Raw genomic sequence first — 14,734 nt, 5'->3', positions numbered from 1 at the left:
AGGGATTCGGTCGGCCTCTACCAAAATGCAAACTAAAACTGGAACAATGTCTAAACGCTACTGTGTTTGTAATTAAACTATAAACAATATGTGTACCTCATCTTGTTTTGTACAGAATCTAATTTCTAACTCTCGAATTGTTTTTACTTAGAACTTATACATTAGTTCTACGCTCTGATTCTATATCTATATTACATAACATTACATCGCATTTTTCTCAACATCAACTCTTTATTTATAGATGTTGAAGGGTTGTGATTGAAGTGATATGTCCTTTTGTGAAAAGACGTATTCGTTGGTAAAGAGTCGTGTCTGTTGTTAAGAATTGTGTTCTTTGTGAAGAGTCGTTTCTATCCACCCGAACGAACGCGTTTCTTAATTTTCAACATGTGTTCATTGCACCTTTGGCAGAATTCTGCACTTACCGAGAATGGGGATCCTCGGCCGTGAATGGGGGAACATCAAGTTAAGCTTTGGACGAAGGGAGGAAGTAGCTGAAGGACGCGTGTCGCGGCCGTGGGTGGTGGATTCGCGGTCGCGGCACGGTGCGTTTTTTCACTTCTTTGCTCTCGTTCGTGTCATTGACTTGGCGCTTTTGATTTACGTCGTCTTTGACTCATTTTGTAGGGTTTTTCTTCTGTTTTTGATCATTTTTCGTTCCTATTTGGATTTTACCAAATATTTAGGTACCTTGCAAGAAAGAAAGATATTCGAGAGTAAAAGTAATCTAAACAGATATAAATAACACAAATTTGTAATAAAAATGATGTAAATATTAATGATATTTTAGGTATATTTTGAGCTTAACAAATCTCCACACTTAATCTTTTGCTAGTCCCGAGCAAAATTTCACTGAATTTATTCCTTAACTAATCTCTTTATGAAAATAAAACATATATCTTTGTGTTTACCTTTTAAATTAGTTAAGCCGAAAGTACTAACTTCGCATGGCAAATTTATACGCAAAATATCAAACTAACTTAGTATAAATACGATATATCATTCGTCTTGTATTTCAATGTTTAAATTGAAGTATTCGGGACGATGTAAGCACGCATGTTATTGAGTCTTTCATCTCAAGGCATTTCAAAGCACCAAATTTCCTTTCCCAAACTTGAATTATTATATATGATTTATTAAGTTAATTTATTTGCTTAGTTACGCCCGTGATAAGGGTGGTCTCGACCGTAACTTTATATGCATTTTATTTGTGTTCGCTTAAGAGGTATCGACCATGCCATGGGTGGACGCAATCGTTACTTTAAACTTTAAACACGCTTAATTTTTCTTATTTAAACGTTCCTTCCATACCTCGATTGTGATAAGGGTGGTCGCAATCGTGGCCAAAAGCACGCTTTTATTTATTTATTTCTTCCCTTTCATACCTCGACTGTGATAAGGTTGGTCTCAATCGTGGCCAAAAGTTAAGAATATGATTTTTTTTCTTTGATTATGAATTATAAATTGTAACTTGGGAAAAAGAAAGTTAGCACATTCATCCTATATTGACTTAAAATTCAACATGTATTATGGCTATAATTTCCTTAAAAACTTCAATTGGTGTTAATGTAAGATAAAATCAAAACCGAGCTAACAAATTGTTAGTTCAATTTAATGTCTATAAACCTAATTGAAAATTTAAAATAAGATCTATTGTATCATGAATTTCATGATATAAAATAGAGATTAAAATTAAAGAATTTATTACTTAAATACATTCACTCGAAACAATTCTTACTTAAAATCGTGTCGAAGATTTGAAAATTTTTTTTTTGAAAAATATTACCCGTATAGAAATATATTCTTTCTATCGATAATGATAACCTAAAAATAATCATAAAAAAATTTTAACTTATGATTAATTTATAAATGTATAAAAATGTTAAGTTTATAGAAGTGTTGCAATATACGTTGCATTTGTATTTGTGAAAACAAGTGTTGCATAAAAAAAAAAATTTGTTTTGTTGCATTCATTCGTTTGTATAAAATGATATATGTATATCTCCTCCCACACTGAAATTGGACCATGTCCTCATTGGTGTAAAATTGAGATAAAACATTAAAAATAAAACATACGAAAATAAAAGAAAGATTAGCAAAGAAAAACATTCAACATAAAATTAAATTGGAATTGTACGAAACATAATAAATAAAAATGGACGAAACTGAAATTAAAACAATACACTACAAAAAAAGAGGCTTTTAATGAGAAGAAAAATTATTATTAAAAGTCCAAATATTCTCATGAAAGGGTTTTTAATGAGAATTATTACTCTCATGGCTCCATCATTACAGGGGTCCCTTACTAAAAGTAATTATGAGAATAAAATACCTTCTCATTATCACAATATATAATGAGATTAATTGTCCTCATCAGAATTTTTTATAATAATAAAAACTCTTCTCGTTAAATTGTTTATAATAATTAGAAATAATCTCATTAATTTTTTATATAATAATTAAAAATCTTCTCATTAAATCTTTTATAATGATTCAAAAACCCCTCATTAAAGATTTTATCATGATAACAAAAATATTTACGGTATATAATAATATTATGCTTATTAATTATAAGAATACAATTCAACAATAAATTATAAAACAAAGTTTCATTTCAATTCACAAAGACAAAAAAGCCACAAAATGGAGAAACAAAATGCATTACATGAGCAATAGAATAGCTTGGATTTGCATATTGGTAAACAATCAGCATCAACATCCTATATAAAAGCTCTAGCCGGATGCCTGACTCCAACAAACATGGCATAGCCAAGCATTCTAACCTCTGTAGGACAAACAACAAACTACACAATGCAAGCCCTATAATTAATATACCTAATTAGGAGTACCAAAAAAAAATGAAAAATGTGTCTGAGGCAAAAATCTTCCATGTTCTAATTAAAAGACCATAGGGCCAAGAGGGAGAAAAATCTTCCAGCTTTCTTCAACCTCTGTTTCAACCTCTGTTTCTTCAACCTCTGTTTCAACCTCTAGTATATATCGTTTCATTAAATTTCACACTGTTGTGCCATTCCCAATCATAACATAAAGGGCACAGTTCCATCTTTATAACAACAAATTTCTAACACTCCTGAGACTGATTGCTAACCACATGAAAGCATTAATTGTCATCAATTTGTAATAAACGAAACAAAAAAAACCATGAAATCCATCAGATCAATGGGTACGAAAGAAACCATATGAATTTCAGAAAATTAATAAGGTTATAGAAATCTCATATAAATTACCCCGTTAGGAGAGTTCCCAAGAGGCGCCTCCACTGCTAGCCTTACCACTCCATAAGTTAAGCAAGTGAGAAGCAGCAATATCACCCAACTTTTTATTTTGATCTGCTAATCCAAATTCTGCAAACACAGAGTTAGTAAAAAAGAATATCTTCACCTGCCTACATCCAACCACTCCCTTAACCAGAATATCTTCAGGTACCTGCAGAAGGTGCACATAAGAAAGGTCAAATTTCACGTTGACAATCTATGAATCTAATTAACATGAAGGATATGTCAGAAAAGTAAAAGATTCTTTGTGAGGAAAATCAAAGAATATTTTTCATTCAAAAACTAGAAAAGGAAAAAAGCCACATCCCTACCAAACTACAATTTCATTTGGCATCAGCTGCCTTTTCTCCATATATTCCTTAAGCTTGCTTCACCGTTTCCCTCTTCTCTCTCTGCAAGATGACAGGGAGAAGGAGAGGGGAATGAGGAGTGTGATGGGCTCTTTTCAAGCTCAATAGTTGAGGTTGTTGATATAGAATATTCTATCAAAATTTCTGCCTCTGCGAATCTCCGTACAGCAATACCAATGTTTTTTGGAGAGTTGACATAAGAGACATTAGCTGCTGCAAGATTGTACCTTTAATCAATTGTTTGCTTTATGAATCACATATGTTCTTTGCACAGACGCAGAGCTTCATATTTCTCTGCTTTCAAGTTCACTAAACCCATTCTACAGAATACATATGAGGACCAAATTCTTCAGACGAACTCCATGTTTGAGTATCAAAATTACACAACACACAAATAAAAAAGCTTTGTACTTAAAAAATCAAACTTTGGGTTAAAACGGAGCACCAAAGAGCAACCTTTTTCAATAACACTTACAGATGCATTGTGCAAGAAATATTAAACCCATACCTTGTTAGCAAAACTCAAAATCCCATGCTTAATTAGAACAGGCACATTTCAACCCAAAAAAATAAAGAAGTTTCTGAAGTAGCGGATTGTGCAATTTTATCCATTCATAAGTAATCAATAGAATATACCTTAGATGTTGAAATATTTTCTAGCTTCAAGTCTCTATAAATTATACCTGCAGCAAACATGTCAAATTTCGTTAATTAATATGTAGAGAAAACCATACATTTAGCTTAATTTCTACTTTGAAAGTGAAGATACTCCAATGGAAGGACTACCTAGAAATCCTGCTAAGTGAAACAGTTCCATCCTCATTCAGCCCATTAGGATCAATTAAGACCTCTGATTATTTTTGCTGCTAGATCTTTTGCTAACATGACCCCTTGATGATGAATTTCTGAGCTTACTACTGTTTGCTGGAGTGATATTTGTCAATGAAGATCCAGTAGACATTTGATGGAGGAGTGGTTTTGATTATTGTCTCTCAAGCTCCTTTCATGAAAAAGAATGACGGATATTGTGGTGGGAGTTTGGTTACCTTTGTAGAGAGTTAACCTCATAACTATGACGAACATGAAGTTTCTTCAGATTCCTACAACCTTTAGCTATGCTGCAAATAGTATCATCACCAACACTCGAACAATCTACCAATTGAAGAGACTACAAGAACTTACAGCCCTTTCCCAGTTTTAGAAGATCATGATTTCTAATTCTTTGGCAGTATAATAAAGCCAACTCAGTAAGGTGCCTACAAACAGTCAAAAGTTTCAGTCATGACAACACACGAACAGGAGAAGGCTGCCAAACAAACAGTCTAAAGATGGTAACTAGACATAAATCAATAGAACAATTTTCGATATTGAAAGGGTGAAAAGGAGAAGGCTTCCAAACAAACAAAGCAAAAAAAAAACAGAGACAGAGAAATTACAACCAAAATTGTCCAATCTCCTCAAGTCCAAGAGTTCTGATCTTGTGGCAACCATTAACTTCAAGATGGGTCAGTTGTCTGCAACTAGTGGCAATTGCTTCTAAACCCCTGTCACTAAGGAAGTAGCAATCACTTAAGAGTAAGATTTTTCAACTTCTTACACCCATCCCCATGGCACACAAACAGCTGAAGAGTACAATGAAGAAACTTTAATCATCATGAATTGCCAGAGTTATTTGAAAGCCCCAAGATGATATAATACAGTTCAAATTTTATACAAAATAAAGAAAAATCGAAATTAGACGATAACAGTAATGTAAAACGAGCACACTTCCTCTCAAAAGATTCTTGCCTTGATATAGCACATCCTCAAGGAGATAGGAAAACAAGGAAACTAAAGTTCATCCATATTTTAGCCTTTGTGAAAAGCAGATTAATGTAAGGAGAAATTCAGAGCCCATGACATATATTTCAATAGCTCAGCTCAGTCAGAATATCTAACTTCCTCTCAAAAGATTCTTGCCTTGATATAGCACATCCTCAAGGAGATAGGAAAATAAAGAAACTAAAGTTCATCCATATTTTAGCCTTTGTGAAAAGCAGATTAATGTAAGGAGAAATTCAGAGCCCATGACATATATTTCAATAGCTCAGCTCAGCCAGAATATCTAACCTATCAGTAAGTTGCGGGAAACTATATAGAGCCAACAATTCCAATGACAAACAACGAGTTCCTATAGCCATCAAAGCCTCATATGTATCATTAATACTTTGTAACTTTAAAACATTAAGAGAAGGGCATCCTTGGGCAATCAAAAGAACAACACTAGTTTCGATAATTTCTGAATCTAGTGAAAAGGTTTCAACAGATTTGCAATAAGAACCCACTACTTCCATTGATATATCAGTTGTTTTTACACAGGCTGCAATACCAAGAGACTTCAGTGATTTTCCAACCACAGCCTTGGGCTAATTCAACCAAGCTAGAGTCTATCAAACCCTCATAAAAACGAAGTTCAAATCTTCAATCAAATATATTGATATACAAAAAGAAATGGCAAAACAGGAATCAATTGGCAAATGTCCTTCATGCTTAAGTGAAATAACCCAAAATGGCTGGTTCTTGTCGAAATGGCTTCACATTTACATGTAAGAGCTTTATTAATTCATCCTTGTTAAAGCACTGTGACTTAATGAATTGAATGAGCAAAAATAGAAACCAAAAAACAAAGACAAAGTTGACTCACTCACAAGTGCTTAACATGTTTAAGGAGGTCCAAGCCCAGTTGAAACAAACACAAACTGCATTACAAACTATAAACATCAGCAATATTACAAATGAGATAATGAACAACTAAGTAAAAAATTGTACTTTCAGTTCTCCATCCCGTTACAAGCAGAGAAGAGAGAAGAGAGTTTCTACCTCACTCTTGTTTCCAATCTTTAAATCTAAAATGCCCTAATCAATTAAACCCCTTAATAGAACTAAGCATTTGCAGAATATACCCGAAAGGGATATGCCATAGGTACAGAGGAATAATCTAGAAGGCAAAGCAAAACTTACATTGGAGAGAATTGAAACAATTAGGTATGGACGCAGGAAAACGTTGATTAGAGTAGCCATTGAACTGAAGCAAGTCGCGCGTGGATGGAAAATGGTTTGGTACCATCAGAGACTAGGTTGCAGACTAATTGCGGGTGGTTGGAGAGTCGCAAATGACACATACAAGGTCGCAGACTTGCGCGTAGTGATTCAGTAAGAGGTTCTAAGCCGTGAATTTCAACTGCATTGAGGTTTGACGCTATGTGCGAAATCGAAAATAAGGAATGAATTTGAGAATACTAAATTTGTCTAAGGTTTTGCTGAAAGGAATGGAGCGAACCCTAAAAGTATGGAGGGAAGCTGAAAAATTAGGGGGGAATGGGTGGCGGTAAAGTGAAATAATTTGGGAAAAAATTATTTAGAAAGCTCAGTAAGAATAAAGATTCTTATTAAAATTACACTGAAATAATATAATGAGAATAACAAAAAGTGGGATTTAGTAAATTAGTAAAATAGAGATATTAATGAGAATAAAATAAAATAAAATTTAATAAATAAATTATTTTGTTATTTATATTAAAATATATAGGTTATTCTCACTAAAATTATAAAGATTATGTATTTAACGAGAATGTTTTATTATTCTCGTTATTTTTTTCTCACAAATACCTTGTTTTCTTGTAGTGATATAATAAGAAAATGAAAGATAAAACCTAAACATTCGGCGGGGAATTCGGAGGTGTTGGTGAAGTTTCCACATTTCGGCGACGGAAAAATGAAAGCATCCGATGCCGAGTCGATCTATGCTCACGCCTCAAAGTATTGAGGTGGTCATTCATCACCATGTTGTTCTCCACCAAATCATCAATTCTTAAATTCATTTGTCTATTATTTGCATTGATTTGGTTCAAAATACGCCTTAAATCCACCGGATCATCATCGCGAGTTGCTTGGGCTTGTGGTGCATCGTCCGCTCCGTCCTCCGCACCTCCTTCTTCGGTACCTACATTTTGGGAACTAGAAGTACCTCCACCCATAGTGCCACGAAGATGTGCAATACAGGAAGCATAAGAAATAAAAACGGGAGGAACCGCAGAAACCAATAAATGAGCCCGCTCAAGAGCCGTAATGTCCAAAACCGGAACATACCCATGGTAGGTGGACATGTCATAAGTTGCCAATTCATCCCGTGCTCCCAAAACAATAGCGGTGATTAAATTACCGAGAGGGACTTGATTGGTATGAGCCCTCGAAGCACGATACAAATTGTCAAATATCATTCCAATGCTATCAACCTTTAAACCTTTGAATAAACAATCCCAAACAAACAAATCCCGGACTTGAATCTTCGAACTCTCAACACGACCAAATAGTGAAAAACTCAAATATTTGTGAAAGAAGAACACACAATTGTCCTTAATCAATTTTCTTGAAGTGTTTTTAGAGTCGAAAGAAGTTTGATCCGAAAGAGTTTGCCAAAAAGAGTTATTGTCGAAATCCTTAGGCTTATCATAAAAATCACTAGTAGGGAAACCAAACATATTCCCCATAGCCTCATAATCTATGGTATAGGTAGTACCATTATTCCTAAAAGAAATTTCTGTTTTCTTTTTGTTCATCTTCAAAGTAACCAAAAACTCAACCACATAATCTGTAATTTGGGGAAAACGCATAGAAGCAAAAGTTGCCCACCCCAAAGTTTCAATAAAAGTATCAATTTGAGTAGCAAAGTTCAACTTCCTTACCGAATCAAAGTCAAGAAACTGCATGTCCACGAACTTACGAGTGGCGTTTGAAAAATGCTTGAAACGTCCAACTTCTTCCTCGGAATGAATATCGAAATAAGCCCCGCAACCAACACGAAGGCGATTAGCCTCGGTGACAGCTGGCTTGTGTCCAACACGCTTTGCTCTAGGCATGGTTATGGTGGTTAGGGTTAGAAAAATAAAAGATGAAAAGAGAAAAGCTTGAGGTTGAAGATGAAGTAGAAGTTGTATTGAGTCTTGAATTTGAAAGGTGTAGGTGATTGAAAAGGGTAATGAATAAATTGGGAAGAGTAAAAGTAAGGTATTAGGAAGAGGTTAGAGTAAGGGATTGGTTAAAATTGGAGGTGATGTGAGGTTTGTGTAAGTAATAGGGATATATAGGGTTGAATAGGAAGAGTAATAGTTAGATTAGGAATAGGAATAGGCTGAAAATAGGCAAAAATCCGGACTGATGAGTGCCTTAACCACGCGTGTCGCGATCGAGGACGCACATCCGCGGCCGTGGCACGCGTTTTTCAGAGAATTTTTCTCCGAATTTCTGTGTGCTGCTTGCTGAAGTTACCGAGAATCTACCATTCTCGGCCGCGGATCAGCCCCTGGTCCCCCAAATTCTGCAGATTAACTCCATTTTGTGTATTTCCTTGATAAATTTTATCATGAACTCCTTGAAAATGTAATCTGTACTTAAAAACATAAGTGTAAAACATTAAATGATAAGGAAAACCAAAGGTTTATCCTTATTAATGGAAAAATAAACGTAAATGCTTTAATTAATGTATGTAAGTTAAGAATATTAAAGGTTTTGAACTAAAATTAATTGAAGCATTTATGTTTGTTCAATAATGTAAGTTAAATGAATCTTTATTGAAGGAATTAAAACTTAGTTATTAACATTTAACTAGTCATGAATTTACTAAAGTTTCATTTAATAGATTCATTAGTGTAGAATAATGAAAATAATGATAGTTTAACCATATAATCAAAATCAGGATATAATGCAAAAGAGAAATATTTATTTATTGGAAATATGTACAACATATATACAAACAAAACAAACAAAGCTATGCTATAAATTCGTCCCTTTCAATCGGGATTTCCTTAGCCCTATAGCGGTCTATTTTCATATGCACGAAAGCTTGACGTTCTGGTGCAGAAAGAAAATGTGGGCCTGATCGAAATACTCGTTTCACTAGACCTTCATATTCTAAAAATTCATAGTCTAGCGTCGGAAAAGATTCATCATCACTCCAAGGAACAGAAATACTTCCCTTGGTCCCTAGAATTATTCCACATATGATATTCTCGAATCCAACCTTCTTAGCTTTGGATCTAGACGCGGCAACAAGACCCTCCATCAGAATCTTTGAAGAATCAACCATGTTGCCTTGAAATATATCTCCAAGAACATAAAGATCAGTGTCTTTGACCACACTACTGAATGTGCGACCGAACAGACTGTGACTCAGAAATTTATGCAAATACAGCATAGAGTTGGAGTGAAAAGACTGATTATAGGCAAGTTTAGGATTGAAATGCCAGAATCTGGTGAGCATTCTCCAAATATCAGTGGATGTCATGTCTCTTCCAGGATGACGTTTGATAGTATCCTTTAAGGGAAAACCAAACCAAGCATGCAATTCAGGATATCCAAAAGTAAAGGTTTTGCCATCCCGACGAAAGCTAAGACGCACCCGACGCTTGTTAACAAAACAAACCGTACAGAAGAATTCGAATATCCAGTCTCCAATTATAGGAAACTTCATATCAACGAATTTGGTCCATCCTAAACGTTCCATATAGCGACTCATATCGTCTCTAATTCCTAGTTGATCGTTAAGAAAGTCATCCATGTATAACATTCCTACAAAGAATGTATATCGATGCCTCAAGAAGCGCCTTCCCTCATCATGATTGAAGATAGGAAAGTTACATCCATAGCGCTCTGATATGTCAGTATGTTTATTGCGTGAAGCAACAACTTTCTTAGATGGTGTGTTGTTAGAAGTCATGGTGTTTGGAATGAGTAAGGAAGCAAAAGGTTCTGAACTTAGTTTCTGGTTTGATGAATTGTAAGAATATCAGAGAATTGTTCTGACAGAGATGAAAAGAATGTAACAGAAAACTAAACCTCTAGAACCTATTTATAAAATCCTAGAATGAAAAGAGGTGTTGTTTTGAAGTGAAAAGGCATGAAATCAGACCTCTTAAAAATGAAGAAACTCAATTTTTCGTTTCTGAAAAGTTGTGTCTGCTGGAAGATGAAGAACACAGGTCTGATTTCTGCAGAAATTCACCGTGTCGCGACCGAGGATTCTGAGCCGCGGTCGCGACACACTGATTTCCTTGCGGAAATCAGGCGCCAAAACCTCTATTTTCTGATCCTCTACCGAGAATCCCTATCCTCGGTAAGTTCAGAATTTTCCTGTCTATTTGAAAATCAATTGAAATCAGAATTCTCAACTGAGAATCCCAAATCCTCTGTAAGTTCAGAACTTCCCTAGCTAACTAGAAATACCCAAATTCTCAACTGAGAATTTTAAATTCTCTATAAGTTCAGAAAATTCCTTATCTTTTTAAGAATTCTAAATATGTGAATTATCAACTGAGAATTCCAAAATCTCAACTGAGAATCACTAAATTTCTTCTAACTCACATTAAATCCCTAAAATTTAATTAAAATCACGACTTGAATATATTTTTTATGTATCTAAAATTCTAACATAAAGTGATATAATTTAAAACAAAATAAAAAAAAAAAAAATAAACTATGTGTAGAAAAACGAAATGATTTATATGTCAGGTAATCTTGTTACGAAATCAGTTCCTATTTCAGAAATATTTTCGTAATAAATTTTACATCGATTACCATTAACTTTGAAACGATTGCCGTTAGTTTCCTCAAGTTCTAAAGAACCATAGTCGAATGTTTTGACGACTAAATACGGTCCTGTCCATCTGGACTTAAGTTTTCCTGGAAATATACGAAGCCGTGAATTAAATAACAGCACCTTATCTCCAACATTAAAGTGTTTGACTTTGATCTTGGCATCGTGCCATTTTTTCACTCTTTCTTTATAAATCCTCGCATTTTCATACGATAGATGACGTAACTCATCTAACTCATTTAAATTGAGCAAACGTTTCTTTCCTGCTTGTTGTAAATCAAAATTAAGTTTTCTAATAGCCCAATAGGCTTTATGTTCTAATTCGACTGGCAAATGACATGCCTTTCCATACACCAAACGGTATGGAGTCATTCCTATTGGTGATTTAAATGCAGTACGGTATGCCCATAGCGCATTATTGAGTTTTTGTGACCAATCTTTTCTTGATGATGAAACAGTTTTCTCTAGAATCCATTTGAGTTCTCTATTTGAGATCTCCGCCTGACCATTTGACTGAGGATGGTATGGCGTTGACACGCGGTGGCGTACTCCATACCTTTTCATAAGTATATCAAAATTTCGATTCATGAAATGGGTACCGCCATCACTAACAACGACTCTAGGACAACCAAATCTACAAAATATATCGTCAAGAAAATTAACAACTACTTTAGAATCATTCGTAGGGGTTGCAATTGCTTCAACCCACTTCGAAACATAATCAACGGCTACTAATATGTAAGTTTTACTATTGGAAGGCGGAAAAGGTCCCATGAAATCTATTCCCCACATGTCGAAGATTTCAACTTCCAATATGTTTGTGAGGGGCATCTCATCTTTCCTTCCTAAATTTCCTGTTCTTTGGCATTTATCACAACGAGTGATAAATGAACCAACGTCTTTAAACATCGTAGGCCAAAAGAAACCACATTCAAATATTCTAGCTACCGTTTTATTAACTCCATTATGTCCTCCGTATGAGCTGGAATGACATTCCGATATTATAGATTCATATTCATTTTCTCCAACGCATCTCATAATTATCCCATCACCACATGATTTGAATAAAAAAGGGATCTTCCCAAAAATACTGTTTAATGTCGAAGAAAAATTTCCTCCTTTGTTGGAAAGATAATCCTTCCGGAACAATATCGGTTGCAAGATAATTAGCAATATCTGCATACCATGGTGACATGACACTTTCTACTTGATAGAGATGTTCATCGGGGAAATCATCTTGTATACCGATAATTTCACCTATAGGACCGTTTTCATCTTCTAGTCTTGATAGATGATCGGCGACAAGGTTTTCTACTCCCTTTTTGTCTTTAATTTCTATATCAAATTCTTGTAACAACAAAACCCATCTAATCAGACGCGGTTTTGCATCTTTCTTAGCAAATAGATAACGTAAAGCTGCGTGATCTGTATAAATAATAACTTTAGATCCTAACAAGTATGACCTAAACTTATCACATGCAAATACTACGGCTAACATCTCTTTTTCTGTTGTTGTGTAATTTAACTGTGCACCGGACAATGTGTGACTTGCATAATATATAACATGTAATCTTTTATCCTTTCTTTGACCTAAAACACATCCTACAGCTAGGTCACTTGCATCACACATGATTTCAAAAGGCAAATCCCAATCGGGTTTAGCAATTATGGGTGCACTGACTAAGGCTGTTTTCAATGTTTCGAAAGCTTTAATGCAATCTTCATTAAAATCGAAGGTTGAATCCTTCATAAGCAAATTAGTAAGTGGTTTGGAAATCACAGAAAAGTTTTTTATAAATCGTCTGTAAAAACCTGCATGTCCTAGAAATGATCTTACTCCCTTGACAGTTGTTGGTGGGGGTAATTTTTCTATTACTGAAGTTTTTGCTCTATCACTTCTAATCCTTTTTCAGATATTTTATGACCTAAAACAATTCCTTCGTCAACCATGAAATGACATTTTTCACAATTTAATACTAAATTCGTTTCTTCGCATCTAGAAAGAACTTTATCTAAGTTTTTTAAACATGCATCAAAAGAATCTCCATAAACTGAAAAATCATCCATAAATACTTCCATAATATCTTCAATGAAATCATTAAAAATTGCAGTCATACAACGTTGAAAAGTTGCTGGTGCATTACATAGACCAAAAGGCATTCTCCTATATGCAAATGTTCCATAAGGACATGTGAAGGTTGTTTTATCTTGGTCATCCGGGTAAATATATATTTGAAAGAATCCGGAATAACCATCAAGAAAACAATAAAATGCATGACCGGCTATCCTTTCGATCATTTGATCAATGAAAGGTAAAGGAAAATGATCTTTCCTAGTTGCCTTATTTAGGTTCCTATAATCTATACAAACCCTCCAACCAGTGGTGGTTCGCGTAGGTATTAATTCACCTTCATCATTCCTTACTACAGTTATGCCTCCCTTTTTGGGTACACAATGGATTGGACTAACCCATTCACTATCCGAAATAGGATAAATGATTCCATTGTCTAAAAGTTTAGTAATCTCATTTTTGACTACTTCTTTCATATTCGGATTTAAACGTCTTTGTCTATCCGCTTTAGGTGGCTTATCTTCTTCTAAGTGAATCCTATGCATTACAATACTAGGATTAATTCCTTTTAAATCTGAAATCTGCCATCCCATACTTCCTATTCTATTTCTAACAACTTCTTTCAATTTTTCTTCTTGATTTTCTGTTAATTTGTTAGAGATGATTATAGGTAGAGTATCACTTCCGCCTAGGAAAGTGTATCTCAGATGGTTTGGTAATTCTTTAAGTTCCAATTTAGGTGGAACTACTACTGAAGGCGGAACTGGTCCATCTTCTCGAATCAAAGGCTCTGGGTCCTTATCTTCTAATTCTTCACCCATTATAGGTTCTATTATTTCTTCTCTTTGAACAATGTCATTAACACATTCTTCAACTAAATCAAGTTTCATACAGGCAAAATCCTCCATAGGATATTTCATTGCTTGATTCATATCGAACTCGATCTTATCGTCACCTATTCTTAAAACTACTTTTCCTTCCGACACATCAACTAGAGCATGTCTCGTGTTCATGAACGGTCTACCAAAGATTAGAGGACAATTAGCATCATAAGCAAAATCTAAGATAACAAAATCAGTAGGAAAAATAAACTTGTCAACTTTTACTAAAACGTCCTCAATTATACCATATGGTCTTTTAGTGGATTGATCCGCTAATTGCAAAACCATATTGGTACGTTTGATGTCTTCTTCTAAACCTAATTTTTCAAAAATAGACAATGGCATCAAGTTTATACTAGCTCTTAAATCACAAAGACAACTTGGGAATTCCATATTTCCCAATTTACATGGAATGGTAAAGCATCCGGGATCTTTGAGTTTAGTAGATAATTTGCTTGATACTATCGAACTACAATCTTTAGTAAGTGAAATGGATGAAATTCCTT

General features: G+C 34.5%; 1 protein-coding gene across 13 annotated transcripts; it reads right to left on the bottom strand.

Annotated features, from left to right (window-relative positions):
- Positions 1–2,536: 2,536 nt before the first annotated feature.
- Positions 2,537–7,018, bottom strand: LOC136227454 (uncharacterized). 13 transcript variants are annotated; one of them, XR_010688073.1, is made up of 7 exons: positions 6,647–7,018; positions 6,330–6,384; positions 5,083–5,196; positions 4,433–4,902; positions 4,283–4,329; positions 3,608–3,859; positions 2,537–3,447 (listed from the first exon to the last, which is right to left on the bottom strand). XR_010688073.1 is itself a non-coding variant. In XM_066016128.1 (6 exons), the coding sequence occupies exons 4-6, from the start codon at positions 4,467–4,469 to the stop codon at positions 3,253–3,255; spliced, it is 279 nt and encodes a 92-aa protein (XP_065872200.1). In that variant the 5' UTR covers positions 4,470–4,902; positions 5,086–5,268; positions 6,334–6,384; positions 6,647–7,018; the 3' UTR covers positions 2,537–3,252. The 13 variants fall into 13 exon arrangements, 9 of the variants coding, with proteins under 9 accessions (XP_065872200.1, XP_065872196.1, XP_065872197.1 ...); XR_010688075.1 differs by having other exon boundaries at positions 3,608–3,856; XR_010688072.1 differs by having other exon boundaries at positions 3,608–4,329.
- Positions 7,019–14,734: the final 7,716 nt, after the last annotated feature.

This window comes from Euphorbia lathyris, chromosome 4, assembly GCF_963576675.1.
Source record: "Euphorbia lathyris chromosome 4, ddEupLath1.1, whole genome shotgun sequence".
NCBI lineage: Eukaryota > Viridiplantae > Streptophyta > Magnoliopsida > Malpighiales > Euphorbiaceae > Euphorbia > Euphorbia lathyris.
The sequence above is the reverse complement of the archived record's forward strand: the minus strand, read 5'-3'. Positions and strand labels throughout refer to the sequence as shown.

Coding starts and splice junctions, on each gene's coding strand:
- LOC136227454 (XM_066016126.1), bottom strand. CDS start 4,469: ATGAGGATGGAACTGTTTCACTTAGCAGGATTTCTAG. Junction 4,330..4,432: donor TCACTTAGCAGGATTTCTAG/GTAGTCCTTCCA, acceptor TGTTTGCTGCAG/GTATAATTTATAGAGACTTG. Junction 3,448..4,282: donor AAAATATTTCAACATCTAAG/GTATATTCTATT, acceptor CACCTTCTGCAG/GTACCTGAAGATATTCTGGT.